The sequence below is a fragment of the Bos taurus genome, chromosome 1 (assembly GCF_002263795.3).
Source record: "Bos taurus isolate L1 Dominette 01449 registration number 42190680 breed Hereford chromosome 1, ARS-UCD2.0, whole genome shotgun sequence".
NCBI classification, from domain to species: domain Eukaryota; kingdom Metazoa; phylum Chordata; class Mammalia; order Artiodactyla; family Bovidae; genus Bos; species Bos taurus.
In genome coordinates, this window is record NC_037328.1 from 70,504,951 (window position 1) to 70,521,927 (window position 16,977).

At 44.6% G+C, this 16,977-nt stretch overlaps 1 protein-coding gene across 2 annotated transcripts in view; it reads right to left on the reverse strand.

Annotated features, from left to right (window-relative positions):
• MUC4 (mucin 4, cell surface associated) overlaps positions 1–16,977 on the reverse strand; it is a 50,846-nt gene that overhangs the window by 21,103 nt on the left and 12,766 nt on the right. Inside the window, exons 2-6 of one of the 2 annotated variants that reach the window (NM_001435095.1) lie at positions 6,099–10,529; positions 4,903–5,022; positions 3,214–3,347; positions 2,159–2,323; positions 1,289–1,444 (exon numbers count right to left, since the gene is read on the reverse strand). In NM_001435095.1, coding sequence (NP_001422024.1) covers positions 1,289–1,444; positions 2,159–2,323; positions 3,214–3,347; positions 4,903–5,022; positions 6,099–10,529 — 5,006 coding nt within the window. Of the gene's footprint in view, positions 1–1,288; positions 1,445–2,158; positions 2,324–3,213; positions 3,348–4,902; positions 5,404–6,098; positions 10,530–16,977 lie in introns of those variants that run through there. The other variant, XM_024994862.2, reaches the window with a different exon arrangement.

Consider the following 16,977-nt stretch of genomic DNA (forward strand, 5'->3'; position numbering starts at 1 on the left):
GCCTGTGAGAGATCTGGGATGTCCCATCACCCATCCCACACCCCCACTCTGACACCCACATCACCTTTTCCTGACCTCTGAGAGCAAAGGCATGGGCTTAAATACAGGCAAGTTTGGAATTTTGCAGAGATTGCACCCTGACTGTCAAAGCACCTGCTGTGGTGGATTTGCCTTCTTTGTGACTTCTTTCCAGTGAGGAAAGGTAAAGGATTCTGGGCTGGAATCCTGTTAGAAGAGGGTCTGTCTGAGAAAGCTTCAGCAACCAGAGAGATTAGCCAAGACCTCAGAGAGCTGAGAGAGGCCTGCTGAGCTTCCTTTGGGATATTTAAGGATATCGTCCAAATGTCCCGTCATCCTGAATAGCACAGAAGAACCATGCAGGTGAGACTGGAGATTCTCTGAAGGCAGATTTCGAGCACTGTGCTTCTACACAGTGAGTAAGCAATGAACTTGCTGAGCCAATGAAGAAATGGGTGACTTCAGACCAGACACAGGGAAGAACTCTGTGACTGTCAGAGTGGTGAGGCCCCAGAGGGAAGGCTAGGGGGAGCACGAGGCATGGCCCCTCTCCACTGGATGCTTTTCTGTCATGAGCCAGAGTCTGGAGACAGAAAAACCTTGGTTCCAGGCCTGGCTTTGTCATCTGCTAGCTGGATGACCTCGAGCAGTTGCTTAACCTCTCTAACCATCATCTTTCTCATCTCTAATATGTGGATAATTACATTAGATTGAGCCATATAATATTGCCAGTAGCCAGCCATTTGGGGGGCTTCCCAGGTGGCGCTAGTGGTAAAGAACCTGCCTGCCAATACAGAAGCCATAAGAAACATGGGTTCCATCCCTGTATCAGGAAGATTCCCTGGAGGAGAGCATGGTAACCCAGTCCAGCATTCTTACCTGGAGACTCCCATGGACAGAGGAACCTGGCAGGCTACAGTCCATAGGGTCGCAAATAGTCGGACATTACTGAAGTGACTTAGCACAGCCACTTTTTACTTATTGCATGCTCCATGTTTCAGTCTTCTAATACCCAGTGCTTTGGCTGCTGTGAGGCATGTAAGCAAAGCCCCGAAGCACCCCTGCCATGTGGTAAGTGCTCAGGAGACAGAGCAGGGGGTTTTGGAGGTGGTGGGGATGGGGGATAGGGAGGCAAAGAGGTGGGCTGGGAGGGAAGTGCTCTAATCTGTCCTTGACTCAGAGAGGAGTTTAGACAAGTGGTCCCTGCTTAGGATTCTAGGATGCCTGACTTCCAGGTGGTTCACAGGACATTGCCCACTGGTCCACTCACCCCGATGGTCACCTGGGCAGGATAGGCAGGGACATGAACCCAAGTGATCTTTAGCGCCCATCTGGCTTTGTAGTTTCTGGTTTTCGTTAACGTGTTAATTGAAGACTCCACCTTCTGCACTAGTGTGTTGTAGTCATCATAGAGAGTCTCATATTCCTAGGAAAAGAAGGCAGATATGGAAAAGGAAATAAGGATCCCATCTCAGTACTCCTGAGGGACCCCCATTTTCTGCTCACTTTAGTCCACCCATGTCTCCCATCCTTCCCCCTCCCAGGCTTGTGTTTTCAGTTAGTGACCTGAAGATCAATCTGCAGGGAAACATGGGGTGTTATGAAGTGGATAGTCAAGAGCCAGAAACTCAAGTCTTCTAACTTGAACTTGTGCATCTCTTAGCATAAACTGGCTCTGATGGTGCAACCACCTGCATCCATTTGTACCTCTCTGGGTCCAACAAGAGGCTCTTTAAGACACGTGTGTGCTTCTCCACAATTGGACCTTCTACAGTGTCTTGTCCATGGCCAGGGCACGATCAGCATTTGCCTGCAGTAGCTTTCACTACACTGAGAGCTCTCTCTGAGTGGAATCATTAACCCAACCCAGGAGCACACGCAGGGGCCGTGCTTGACTTGGCCTTATTAGGAGGAACCCCCTGCAACCTCATTCCAACAGTGGATGGCCAACCCACCCAATGCAGTCTTCCCATGGTTGTGTCCTAATCTGTTTCCTCCCCACCCTCATATAAGCTTCAGTTCCCACCCCCTGATAGGAGGGTTCTGACAGCAGGAACACTTGCAAGGCCCTCCACACAGGCCTTTGTCTCTCCTTGCTGGCTGCTGGAGAACCCTGTGTGCTGAGCTTTGAAAGGCCCACCTGGTAAAATATGGTTCCCCGGCTGCTGGAGAAATCAGCATCATCCCAGAATGGAGCCACCATGGCCACAGAGTCCCAGTCTGAAAAGCCTCTGAGGGGAGGGTTGGGGTAGGAGAAAATCTGGTAGTCTGACTTCGGGAAAATGATTTGGCCATTATCTGTGAACTGAGCACAAAGGTTCCTCCGATTAGCATTCAGGGAGAGAGCATCCCAGACTTGGGCCAGCTCCTGGGATTCGTGAGGGTAGAACTTGGAGATGTCAACAACCCCTGGAAATGGATGGTCTCATCCCCCTGCCTGCTGGGAGAGCCCCGGTACATAGTTTTCCCACAAAAACTCTTCATTCTTAGGCCAGTCCTCACATCTTAAGAGCTTCCTAAGGTGGTAGGTTTTGTCCTGCTTCAGTGGCAGACCCATCCATAGACCAGCCCACCAAAGAGCAGAGGCCTCTGGGTAAATCCCCTTGGCCCCCGCCCCTGAAGCTTGTGCCATATCAGTTAGAGCTGAAAGAATTTATACTCTCACTGCATCACCGTGTGGCTCTCTCAGTGTGTCCTGGCTCAGCCCCCTCGTCGAGGGCCAAAACTGCCATTCAGCCCTCTTCTATGAGACATGAAGTACTTGGACCAAGGAACCAGGAAAATAATTACAGAAAATTTGAACAGCATCAGTCAAGTTTCCCCAAGTAGGGCTTCCTACTCAAAAAAAAAAAAAAAAAGGGCGGGGGTGGGGGGCCATGAAAACAGTGGAGAGATTACTGGGCCCCAGGACCTCTCTACTGAGGTGACAACACTCTGTCCACATGTGTGTGTATGGCAGGGGCAGGGGGCAGGGGGCAGGGTATAGCCTCACTCCTTGTCTTCCTCAGCTGGTGCCTTGTCATTAAAGATAGTGTGTGTAAACAGAGCCAGCAGCAGAGACATAGGAGGTCCTGACAAGCCTCATAGTCATAGCTGCTCATGGGCACAGGGCCATCTTTGAGTCCTGGAGGGGAAGCAGGGCCTGTGGAATGCAGGTCGTGAGTCCTGTCCTTTGGGTTGCAGTTGGGGACTCACGTAGAGGGAATCCCAGAGCAAGGAGCCAAGGGGGAAGCCGATCTGGGGCTTGAAGAGTGGTGAGGTGAAGTCCACGGTCCTCCTGACAAACTCCCGGTCTCCAGCACTTGGCCCGTAGGGGAAGAGGAGAACACCTGGGCCGGTACAAAGAGGAGCAGGAAGTTCTCAAGGGCCCCAAAGTCATTAAGGCTGGTAGGGCATTTCACCTCCAAGAAGCCTTCCCTGACCCCATGGACTGTAGCCTGCCATGACCCCATGGGGTCATGACCCCATGGACTGTAGCCTGCCAGGCTCCTCTGTCCATGGGATTTTCCGGGAAAGAACCTTAGAGTGGGTTGCCATTTCCTACTCTAGGAGATGTCCCCGACCCAGGGATTGAACCAAAGTCTCTTGCATCTCCTGCATTGGCAGGCAGATTCTTTACCACTGAGCCACCTGGGAAGCCCTACACCGCTCTCCTGGCCTCCCGCAAATTTCTTCCTGACCCCAGCTGTGATGGCATCTACAGGATCTGTTACCTACAAGATTCCCTCACACATCAGCCTTGCTTCTCGGCACTTTTCACCTTATTTCTGGTAACCCCAAATTCTTTGGGGATCTCCTCCCCAGGTGACACCAGGACTGCTTTTCCTGTCCATGCCTTTATTCCAGCTGTTTAGGCCCTCCTGTCTGCATGGGGCACTTCCTCTCCCCAGTTCCTATTTACTCTTTCCAGGAAGCCTCCTCTTCACCTTGAATCCACCCCTGACATTCCCTTAGGGCCTTCCAATAAGTGCACCTAATATCCTGGGTTTGTTCCTCTAATGGCATCTACTGAGGCAGAAGATATGTCTCTCTCTAAACAGCCCCTTGGTCATTTCTGTATCTCTAGCTCCTAGCCCAGCACCATGTGCAAAGCCAGCCCTCAGCACCCAACTCTGATGCTCTTGCATTGTCCGCTGTAGGGCTCTTCTGATTTGAAACAACATAGTCTGTGAGCAAGCAGGATGAGACTAAACACTCAGTTACCCATCCCTATCAAGGGGATAGGGAGAGCAGCTGGACTTCCCATGACCCAGATGGAGCAGTGGAGAGATCCACAGAACCCCCAACAACTCACAAGGGCCGTCATTGGTAGATACAATCCAGCTGCCACAACTACAACCACCACGTCTAGCTCCATCCTCTTCCTCCGAGGGCAGAGAGGCTCTAGCTCTATGGAATCACTTGCCTTTCCCAGGGTTAACAGGGACTGATGCAGCTGTGGAGTGGGTACCTGTAGAAGTCCCAGGAGTGGAGGTGGTAAGGGTCTGGGAGGTTGTTGAGGGTAGTGATGCTGTGCTTCCCCCACAGTCTGCCTTCTGTGAGGTTGTGCTTTTTTCTGGGCAGGCAAGGAAAGAAGACTGGAGTGGGTGTGACAGTCAGAGAGTAGTAAAATTTAAGAGAGTCACAGACTTTAGGAGCTGGGAGAGACAGCTAGAAACCTGTGTTCTGGTCATCCCCAAACAACCCCCTGCAGAAAAGCAGTTATCTCCTGGGGTAGAGGGGATGGTGAGCCTGTGACCCACCATACCTGCCACTGACTTCATCTTCTCATGGACCTGACTTCCAGCTGGGAGTGCTAGCTCACGTCCTCTCTCAGGCACTCCTCTGAGCTGAATTGAGCTAACTGGGCTACTGTAAGAGACCAAGACCCCAGAGTCCCCCTACCTGATGTCTCAGCCTTCATGGTGGAGCCTGTGACTGTTGGAGAAGTGCTGGTAACAGACAGAGGAGTGGGGTGACTTGTGAATCGGGTGGTGGAGCTCCAGGTGACTGCAGGGTCAGGGGCTGATTGAGAGAATAAAGAATTAGTGGTGCTTGTTATGGAAAGTGAGGTGCCAACTGAGGTTCCCAGGGCGGTGTCGTGGTGGGTTGGTGCTGTCCACAGTCCTGTGATAGTGGTGGTAGACTGAGTTGTGTGACTGTCCCTGGAGGGTGCTGGGGTGAAGGTTGTCACTTCATCTGCAGTGGATGTACCCTGAAGAACACTTTTGGAGGTTGAGTGTCCACTTGGTTTGAATGAAGTTGCAGATGAGGCTATTTTGATTGTGCTCACCATGGGGGAGAATAAATTCATGGTTTGGGGTTCTTGTGTGGTCTGTGTGCCTTGTGTGGAAACTATTTGAGAAATAGCTGATGCTTCTTGAGGAGAGATGCTGGTAGACAGTGGGGTTGACTGCCTTGTTGGGACTATTACAGTTTGGATGAAGGAGATACAAACATGACTGTTTTGAAGGTTTGAGTCATACTGGAGCTTGTGCTGCTGATAAGAATACCCCCAGTGGTCTCTGTCCCTCGTGTCCAGTGAGTCTGGGAAAATGCTAACTGAGATATTCTCAGATAGCAGTATGTGGTTAGTTCTTCCTGTTTTCTACTGTTGAGACTTCAGATGTAACTCAAGAAATACTAGCAGGGGAGGTGGATGCTCTTTCTGTGATCAATGTACTGGCAGCTACTGGTGTTGACAATGGTTCTTTTTCTGACTGAGTTGTGTGGCTGTCACTGAAGGATGGAGAAGTGAGTGTTATTGTTTTATCTGGAGTAAATATCTCATAAGAAACATCTGTAGAGATTGAACTTTTAGTATAGGGCCATCCTGTGGTCTTTGTGTCTTTGCTTTAGTGAGGATGGAAAACCATAGATGTTTGTGGAGTTGAAGAACTGGTAGAAAGGAGTAGATTGTACTGATGACTGCCATGGTGTAGAAGCTTTAGGAGTGAACGGAGAAGAACTTCCAGTTACAAAAGGGGATTTGTCTATTGTGTTTCTTACAGTGTTGTCTGTTGACCTTTTTGTTCCTAATATTTTTGATGTTACTGTAGGTGTATACCGCACATGGGGTGGGAATGAAGTGGTTGTTGTACCTGAAGGGGATGTCCTCTGGGAAGTACCTTCTGTAGATTTGTGTGCATGTGTCGATGATGAGAGAGTTGATGTTCTCACAGCTGTGATGGTGGTGGTTTGAATTCCACTGGTGGTTTTCATGCTTGGAGTCTGGTGGTTCTGAGGAGATGCTGATGTTTTCCCAGTAGAAGTGGTGGAAGGGGGTAAAGTTGATTGTTTCTCTGGTCCAGTTGTCATTGACACTGTGGAGACTGGATGGATATGTCTCGGTAGAGTTGGTGATGTGTTCCTCGGGTTTCCTACAGTGGTGTCTGCTGAGGTTTTTGTTCTCCATATTTTTGATGTTACTGTAGGTGTTTGCCTCACATGGGGTGGGAATGAAGTGGTTGTTGTACCTGAAGGAGATGTCCTCTGGGAAGTGCCTTCTGTAGATCTGTGTGCATGTGTTGATGATGAGAGAGTTGATGTTCTCACAGCTGTGATGGTGGTGGTTTGAGTTCCACTGGTGGTTTTCATGCTTGGAGTCTGGTGGTTCTGAGGAGACATTGATGTTTTCCCAGTAGAAGTGGTGAAAGGGGGTAAGGTTGATTGTTTCTCTGGTCCAGTTGTCATTGACACTGTGGAGACTGGATGGATATGTCTCGGTAGAGTTGGTGATGTGTTCCTCGGGTTTCCTACAGTGGTATCTGCTGAGGTTTTTGTTCTCCATATTTTTGATGTTACTGTAGGTGTATGCCTCACATAGGGTGGGAATGAAGTGATTGTTGTACCTGAAGGAGATGTCCTCTGGGAAGTGTCTTCTGTAGATTTGAGTGCACGTGTCGATGATGAGAGAGTTGATGTTCTCACAGCTGTGATAGTGGTGGTTTGTGTTCCTCTGGTGGTCTTCATGCTCGGAGTCTGGTGGTTCTGAGGAGATGCTGATGTTTTCCCAGTAGAAGTGGTGGAAGGAGGTAAAGTTGATTGTTTCTCTGGTCCAGTTGTCATTGACACTGTGGAGACTGGATGGATATGTCTCGGTAGAGTTGGTGATGTGTTCCTCGGGTTTCCTACAGTGGTGTCTGCTGAGGTTTTTGTTCTCCATATTTTTGATGTTACTGTAGGTGTTTGCCTCACATGGGGTGGGAATGAAGTGGTTGTTGTACCTGAAGGAGATGTCCTCTGGGAAGTGCCTTCTGTAGATCTGTGTGCATGTGTTGATGATGAGAGAGTTGATGTTCTCACAGCTGTGATGGTGGTGGTTTGAGTTCCACTGGTGGTTTTCATGCTTGGAGTCTGGTGGTTCTGAGGAGACATTGATGTTTTCCCAGTAGAAGTGGTGAAAGGGGGTAAGGTTGATTGTTTCTCTGGTCCAGTTGTCATTGACACTGTGGAGACTGGATGGATATGTCTCGGTAGAGTTGGTGATGTGTTCCTCGGGTTTCCTACAGTGGTATCTGCTGAGGTTTTTGTTCTCCATATTTTTGATGTTACTGTAGGTGTATGCCTCACATAGGGTGGGAATGAAGTGATTGTTGTACCTGAAGGAGATGTCCTCTGGGAAGTGTCTTCTGTAGATTTGAGTGCACGTGTCGATGATGAGAGAGTTGATGTTCTCACAGCTGTGATAGTGGTGGTTTGTGTTCCTCTGGTGGTCTTCATGCTCGGAGTCTGGTGGTTCTGAGGAGATGCTGATGTTTTCCCAGTAGAAGTGGTGGAAGGGGGTAAAGTTGATTGTTTCTCTGGTCCAGTTGTCATTGACACTGTGGAGACTGGATGGATATGTCTCGGTAGAGTTGGTGATGTGTTCCTCGGGTTTCCTACAGTGGTGTCTGCTGAGGTTTTTGTTCTCCATATTTTTGATGTTACTGTAGGTGTTTGCCTCACATGGGGTGGGAATGAAGTGGTTGTTGTACCTGAAGGAGATGTCCTCTGGGAAGTGCCTTCTGTAGATCTGTGTGCATGTGTTGATGATGAGAGAGTTGATGTTCTCACAGCTGTGATGGTGGTGGTTTGAGTTCCACTGGTGGTTTTCATGCTTGGAGTCTGGTGGTTCTGAGGAGACATTGATGTTTTCCCAGTAGAAGTGGTGAAAGGGGGTAAGGTTGATTGTTTCTCTGGTCCAGTTGTCATTGACACTGTGGAGACTGGATGGATATGTCTCAGTAGAGTTGGTGATGTGTTCCTCGGGTTTCCTACAGTGGTATCTGCTGAGGTTTTTGTTCTCCATATTTTTGATGTTACTGTAGGTGTATGCCTCACATAGGGTGGGAATGAAGTGATTGTTGTACCTGAAGGAGATGTCCTCTGGGAAGTGTCTTCTGTAGATTTGAGTGCACGTGTCGATGATGAGAGAGTTGATGTTCTCACAGCTGTGATAGTGGTGGTTTGTGTTCCTCTGGTGGTCTTCATGCTCGGAGTCTGGTGGTTCTGAGGAGATGCTGATGTTTTCCCAGTAGAAGTGGTGGAAGGGGGTAAAGTTGATTGTTTCTCTGGTCCAGTTGTCATTGACACTGTGGAGACTGGATGGATATGTCTCGGTAGAGTTGGTGATGTGTTCCTCGGGTTTCCTACAGTGGTGTCTGCTGAGGTTTTTGTTCTCCATATTTTTGATGTTACTGTAGGTGTTTGCCTCACATGGGGTGGGAATGAAGTGGTTGTTGTACCTGAAGGAGATGTCCTCTGGGAAGTGCCTTCTGTAGATCTGTGTGCATGTGTTGATGATGAGAGAGTTGATGTTCTCACAGCTGTGATGGTGGTGGTTTGAGTTCCACTGGTGGTTTTCATGCTTGGAGTCTGGTGGTTCTGAGGAGACATTGATGTTTTCCCAGTAGAAGTGGTGAAAGGGGGTAAGGTTGATTGTTTCTCTGGTCCAGTTGTCATTGACACTGTGGAGACTGGATGGATATGTCTCGGTAGAGTTGGTGATGTGTTCCTCGGGTTTCCTACAGTGGTATCTGCTGAGGTTTTTGTTCTCCATATTTTTGATGTTACTGTAGGTGTATGCCTCACATAGGGTGGGAATGAAGTGATTGTTGTACCTGAAGGAGATGTCCTCTGGGAAGTGTCTTCTGTAGATTTGAGTGCACGTGTCGATGATGAGAGAGTTGATGTTCTCACAGCTGTGATAGTGGTGGTTTGTGTTCCTCTGGTGGTCTTCATGCTCGGAGTCTGGTGGTTCTGAGGAGATGCTGATGTTTTCCCAGTAGAAGTGGTGGAAGGGGGTAAAGTTGATTGTTTCTCTGGTCCAGTTGTCATTGACACTGTGGAGACTGGATGGATATGTCTCGGTAGAGTTGGTGATGTGTTCCTCGGGTTTCCTACAGTGGTGTCTGCTGAGGTTTTTGTTCTCCATATTTTTGATGTTACTGTAGGTGTTTGCCTCACATGGGGTGGGAATGAAGTGGTTGTTGTACCTGAAGGAGATGTCCTCTGGGAAGTGCCTTCTGTAGATCTGTGTGCATGTGTTGATGATGAGAGAGTTGATGTTCTCACAGCTGTGATGGTGGTGGTTTGAGTTCCACTGGTGGTTTTCATGCTTGGAGTCTGGTGGTTCTGAGGAGACATTGATGTTTTCCCAGTAGAAGTGGTGAAAGGGGGTAAGGTTGATTGTTTCTCTGGTCCAGTTGTCATTGACACTGTGGAGACCGGATGGATATGTCTCGGTAGAGTTGGTGATGTGTTCCTCGGGTTTCCTACAGTGGTGTCTGCTGAGGACTTTGTTCTCCATATTTTTGATGTTACTGTAGGTGTATACCTCACATCGGGTGGGAATGAAGTGGTTGTTGTACCTGAAGGAGATGTCCTCTGGGAAGTGCCTTCTGTAGATCTGTGTGCACGTGTCGATGATGAGACAGTTGATGTTCTCACAGCTGCGATGGTGGTGGTTTGTGTTCCTCTGGTGGTTTTCATGCTCGGGGTCTGGTGGTTCTGAGAAGATGCTGATGTCATTGGAGATGTATTGCTTACATATGATGGGGAGAACGTTCTGTCTGTTGAGGTTGGTGCTGTCAACATTTTTGATTTTGTTGCAAGCGTGTGACTCATGCCAGATGAGACTGAAGAGATTGTTTTGCCATGGGTAGTTTTCAATTGTGTTGCATGTCCACTTGAAGTGGATGAAGGTAATGACTGCCTCACTTCTGTGATAGTGGTGGTTTGGGATTCTTCCTTGGTCTTTCTCAGCTGAGCCTGATAGTTTTGAGTAGTGGAACTGGAATAAAATGCCTTTGATTGTCTCTTTCCTCCAGCTGCTATTGAGACTGCTGAGGTGACTGGATCAAAGCTGCTAGTATCAGAGGGTGATATTTCCTTTGCTTGACCTACAGTGATGTTGGCTGAGGTTGTTCCTGTCATCAGTTCTGATGATGTGGGAGGTGTGTGGCTGATGCTGGAAGGGGACAGGTCCTCAGTAACACTGCTTGTCAGACAGTTTCTGCTTGTCAAAGATGCCCACTGGGTTTGGGCAGTGCCTGTAAATATAAGATACAAGGACTCATGAGACAAGAGAGTTTCCTTCTGTGATGTTGGAGTTTATAATACAATTATTTTTCACATGTAGCACTCTATATCACAGTGCTTCATAATGAATGGCTGCAGAATTAATTATTAAACCATGTCTAAGATTTCTTTTCTCGTGCTCCAAAATCACAGATTTTATTTTCTTGGGCTCCAAAATCATTGGCAGCAGTGACTGCAGCCATGAAATTAAAAGACTCTTGCTTCTTAGAAGGAAAGCTATGACAAACCTAGACAATATATTAAAAAGCAGAGACATCGCTTTGCAGACAAAGGTCCATAGAGTCAAAGCTATGGTCCTTCCAGTAGTCATATATGGATGTGAGAGTTGGTCCATAAAGAATGCTGAGTGACAAAGAACTGATGCTCTCAAACTGTGGTGTTGGAGAAGACTCTTAAGACTCCCTTGGACTGCAAGGAGATCAAACCAGTCAGTCCTAAAGGAAATCAGTCCTGAATACTCAGTAGAAGTACCGTTGCTGAAGCTGGGGCTCCAATATTTTGGTCACCTGATGAAAAGAGGTGACTCATTAGAAAAGACTTGGATATGGGGAAGTTTGAGGGCAGGGGAGAAGGAGGCAACAGAGGATGAAATGGTTGGATGGCATCGCTGACTCAATGGATATGAGTTTGAGCAAACTTTGAGAGATAATGAAGGACAGGGAGGCCTGGTGGACTGCAGTCCACAAGGTCATAAAGAGTTTGACATGATTTAGCAACTAAACAACAAACAACAAGATTTCTACCAATACTGTGCCACCTAGTCATAAATAATACTGCAATGAATGTCTTTGTGCTAACATTTTCTCCATTACCATAAATTTTCTGGGTTTGCTTATTGAAATTGGTTCAATACACTCCAACTTTCCCCATATGAGGCTTATATGGAAGCCAAGCTACATGAGCTTCCATCCTAGAACAGTGTTTTAATTAAAATACACACACTGTTTATTCAATCACAAAATTTCAAAATTTTGCATATCTTATACAGATATTGTTCAAACATGATAAAGGAAATGAATAGCCTTCTGTATTTTTCATAGCCTCTTTTTCTTTTCCTTAACCTAGTGTTCATCTCTCAGTTTTCCTTCCCACCTGTCTCCTAATCCCATCTCTAAAAAGTTTTCACTCCCCGCCTCCACCCACCCCCCCCCCCCCCCCCCCAGCGACAATCTTGAGTTCTTTTCTTTCTCTCTCATTGTTGTTGTTTAGTTGCTAAGTCATGTCCAGCTCTTTGGGATCCCTTTGACTGTAGCCTGCCAGGATCCTCCATCCATGGGATTTCCTAGGCAAGAATTCTGGAGTGGGTTGTCATTTCCTTCTCCTGGGTATCTTCCCAACTCAGGAATCGAACCCATGTCTCCTGCATTGGCAGGAGGATTCTTTGCCATTGAGCCACCAGGGAAGCCTTTCTCTCTTGTATCTCATCTCAAACACCTAAGAATTTTGCTGACCCATCAGGACCTTCTTCAAAAAGCAAGAAAAGGGAAACATTATGAACTTGTGTATTTGAATACCTAATATGACTAGATATATGTACTGCTGACAGCACACGTCAATTACTTGTACTGTCTCACATGACTTTGTTTACCAGTATAAAGTATTTGGGAAGCCACCAGGGAAGCCCAAGAATACTGGAGTGGGTAGCCTATCCCTTCTCCAGAGGATCGTCCTGACCCAGGAATCAAATCAGGGTCTCCTGCATTGCAGGCAAATACTTTACCAACTGAGCTACCAGGGAAGCCCAAATCATTTGGGAGTGCACCTAATAATACAAGAGAATTTATGAGGACTCAAGTGTATAAGTGACTCGCTCTTCTCTGGAATATTTTTTTTTGGGCGGGGGGAGGACTCTCTTATATTCAGATATATATTTTTTATTTCATTTTACTGTCATCTTTTTGGGTGGTCCCTCTTCCTACAATCCAGAACTTTCCCTACTTTTCTTTTTAACTGGGAGTAATATGAGTTCTGGTTATTTGTAAAATCACGTGGGAGGTCCTGAAAACAGACCAACCTCAGCAAGCTGTTTTAACAAACCTCAGCAAGCTGTTTCTCAAGGCACCATTGCCTTACAATTGCCAGCAGGCAGGCAAGTAGGTGAGGCACAGAGCCGGGCCTAAGCTACTTTTGGATACATTCCTGTTACTTTCTTTTTCAATCAGAAGAGGGGAAAATCAATATAATAATAATGAATATGTAATAATGATCCACCTTTGATTGCATTAGTCCAACACAGTCATAAAATATAGCTTTTAATGTTGTTTTTTTTTAATCAGAGGAAGAAGCCCAGGAAGACAAAAGTGCCTAGGGCCCATAAAAGTCATTGGATGGCCCTTTTTATAGATACTCTCAACAAAAGTCTATACCCAGTGTTAAAGACAGAGGAATAATAGTAGCAGTTTATTGATGACAATCTAATTTCATTTTATATTTTACATTAGTTCAGGTACATTATCTGATTTTTTCACCCAAACTACCTTTAACTTAAAAAAAATTTTTTCTTTTAAAAAACACAGAGCTAACATCTTTTTGATTTAACCCTTAGGTGGACAATAAATTTTTTCTAATACAATTTGTTGTATACAACAATGAATCCAGTTTTAGTAAATTTGCAGTATTTAGTTCTTTACAGAAATACTTTTCCCATTAATCAGGAGATGTTCTATTAAGAAACATGAACATTAAGGCTAAGACACTACTCTTTCTTTGAAAAGAGCTCTTTTCTCCAAGGGGAAAATAGCCAGTTTTTTTTTTTTTTTTAATTAATAATTTTTTTATTGAAGGATAATTGCTTTACAGAATTTTGTTGTTTTCTGTCAAACATCAACATGAATCAGCCATAGATATCTATATATATCCTCTCCCTTTTGAATAGCTGTTTTTTTAAAATACTTACGAGAAGGGGACGGATTTTTCATGATTAGCCAGATTCAAAACACTCCTCTAGACGCTCCCTGGTGGTCTAGTGGTTAGGATTCGGCCCTCTCAAAACACTCCTCTAGGTGCTGAGTGCTCTGACATTCATTCAAGGCTTCAAAAGTAATTTTGTCAACTGTGAATGTGTGTTTGTGCTCAGTCACTCAGTTGTGTTTGACTCTTGCAACACCATGGTGGTAGCCTGAAAGGCTCCTCTGTCCATGGGATTCTCCAGGCAAGAATACTCCCTTCTCCAGGAGATCTTCCCCACTTTCTCTTCTTAAAAAAGCGATTTGATGGATAAACAAGTTCCTACAGTATAGTAAATGGAAGTATATTCAATATCCTGTGATAACCATAATGGCAAAGGATATATAGGTGTAGCTGAGGCACTTTACTGTACAGCAGAAGTTTATACAACATCGTTAAGTCCACTATACTTCAATACAACTTTGACTTTCAAGTGAGGGAGAGTGACTATGAATCAGCTCTAATTAATTAAAAAGTGACTCACCCTGTAGCTCTAATTTGTTGAAAGTGACTCACCTACTATTTATTAATAGTAACTAATTACAGGTGACATGCTTCTAAGCCGGTATGGATAAATGCACAGATTGAGCTGCAGACCTGTGTTAGAAAGTCCTTGGGTTTCTACTTCACCCAAAATGACTCTGTTTCAATTTTATTTTTTTTCAGTTCCACAAGTATTTATTAAGCACTTATCTGAGCAATCTGCTTCAACTTTAAAAGGGGACTTCCACAAACACATGAAAAGATGCTCAACATCACTCATTATCAGAGAAATGCAAATCAAAACCACTATGAGGTACCATTTCACACCAGTCAGAATGGCTGTGATCCAAAAGTCTACAAATAATAAATGCTGGAGAGAGTGTGGAGAAAAGGGAACCCTCTTACACTGTTGGTGGGAATGCAAACTAGTACAGCCACTATGGAGAACAGTGTGGAGATTCCTTAAAAAACTGGAAATAGAACTGCCTTATGATCCAGCAATCCCACTGCTGGGCATACACACTGAGGAAACCAGAAGGGAAAGAGACACGTGTACCCCAATGTTCATCGCAGCACTGTTTATAATAGCCAGGACATGGAAGCAACCTAGATGTCCATCAGCAGATGAATGGATAAGAAAGCAGTGGTACATATACACAATGGAGTATTACTCAGCCATTCAAAAGAATACATTTGAATCAGTTCTAATGAGGTGGATGAAACTGGAGCCTATTATACAGAGTGAAGTAATCCAGAAGGAAAAACACCAATACAGTATACTAACGCATATATATGGAATTTAGAAAGATGGTAACAATAACCCTGTGTACGAGACAACAAAAGAGACAGTGATGTATAGAACAGTCTTATGGACTCTGTGGGAGAGGGAGAGGGTGGGAAGATTTGGGAGAATGGCATTGAAACATGTAAAATATCACGTAAGAAACGAGATGCCAGTCCAGGTTCGATGCACGATACTGGATGCTTGGGGCTAGTGCACTGGGACGACCCAGAGGGATGGTATGGGGAGGGAGCAGGGAGGAGGGTTCAGGATAGGGAACACATGTATACCTGTGGCGGATTCATTTTGATATTTGGCAAAACTAATACAATTATGTAAAGTTTAAAAATAAAATAAAATTTAAAAAAAAATAAATAAGTAAAAAGGGACTTCCTTTATTCAGAATAATGAGTAGACTTGCTTATAGGACTCCATATTCTATACTTGCTCTCTCCTCAGTAAATTTCCAAAACTCCGTTTCTCTAGTTTGGATTGGAAGACATACCTCTGCAATTATCATCAGACATTATATTTCCCTAAGAACATAAACAAAAGCAATACTCTGTCATCTGGCTTTGAGTCACCAGACAGAAGCTATTTACATACCAAACTTACTAAACTTATTATAGATTCTCAGCAATTAAGAGAAGGCAATGGCAACCCACTCCAGTACTCTTGCCTGGAAAATCCCATGGACGGAGGAGCCTAGTAGGCTGCAGTCCATGGGGTCTCTGAGTCAGACATGACTGAGCGACTTCACTTTCACTTTTCATTTTCATGCATTGGAGAAGGAAATGGCAACCCACTCCAGTGTTCTTGCCTGGAGAATCCCAGTGACAGGGAAGCCTGGTGGGCTGCTGTCTATGGGGTCGCACAGAGTCGGACGCAACTGAAGCAACTTAGCAGCAATTAAACCTTTTCAGAACCTGCATCACCTCTGTTAAAATCAATATCAATAGCAAAAGTTTTATGATTGCACAACCCAAATTCTTAAGTAAAGGTTTTTGTTTGTTCATTGAAGTAGTGCAGCTCCATTTCCAGCAAAATGACAGAAGAGATAAGCCTTTACAAAACCTGCAAATGCCAGATAATGTATAAGAAATGTTTTCTATAAATTGAGTATCTTCTGCATAACCTGAAATCCTCAGTGAAAAGATGGCCTAGAAAAACCAGAAAGATAAAAAAGAAAAAGAAAGCTGAATGAACAATATAATTAAGAACAGAGTTTAGTGATAGAAAAACAGTTGAAAACAGAATTAATAAGGCCAAAACTTGGTTTTTTGGAAGATAAAATAAGCACACTGCTAGCAGAAGGAAAGATATAATAAAGATCAGAGCAAACAAATGAGACAGAGAATAGAAAAACAATAGAGAGAATTAATTAAACTAAAAGTTGGTTCTTTGGAAAGATCCAATATTGATAAACTTTTACCTAGACTGACTAAAGGGAAAAAAAGAAAGAAAACTCAAATTACTAAAACTAAAACTAAATAAGAATGGGGGCATTATTACCAATTCTAGAGAAATTTGAAGGATTATAAGCGATTACTATGAACAATTATATACCAGCAAACTGGATAACCTAAATAAAATGATCAATGTGTCTCCTAGAAACACAAAATCTATCAAGACTAAATTATGGACAAATAGAAAATCTAAATAGACATACAACTTGTAAGGAGATTGAACAAACAAAGAAAAGCACTGGACCTGATGGCTTCACTAGTAAATTCTACCAAACACTTGAAGAAGAACACCAATCCTTCTCACACTTTTCCAATAAATCGAAGAGGAAGGACTACTTTCTAACATCCAGCATTACCTTGATACTAAACCCAGGCAAAGACACTATAGGAAAAGAAAATGATATCCCTTATGACAATATTCCTTATAAACATTGATGTAAAAATCCTCAACAAAACAATAGCAAACTGAATTCAGCAGTATATTAAAAGGATTATACACCATGACCAAATGAGATTTATTTCTGAAAAGCAATATTGATTCAACATAAGAAACTTGATCAATGTGATATATCATATTAACAAAATGAAGGTGGGAAATGACATGATCATCTAAACTGATGCAGAAAAAGCATCTGATAAAATTTGACACTCTTTCATGATAAAAAGCCTCAACAAACTAGAAGTAGAGGGAAACTACATCATTATAATGAAAGTCATATATGA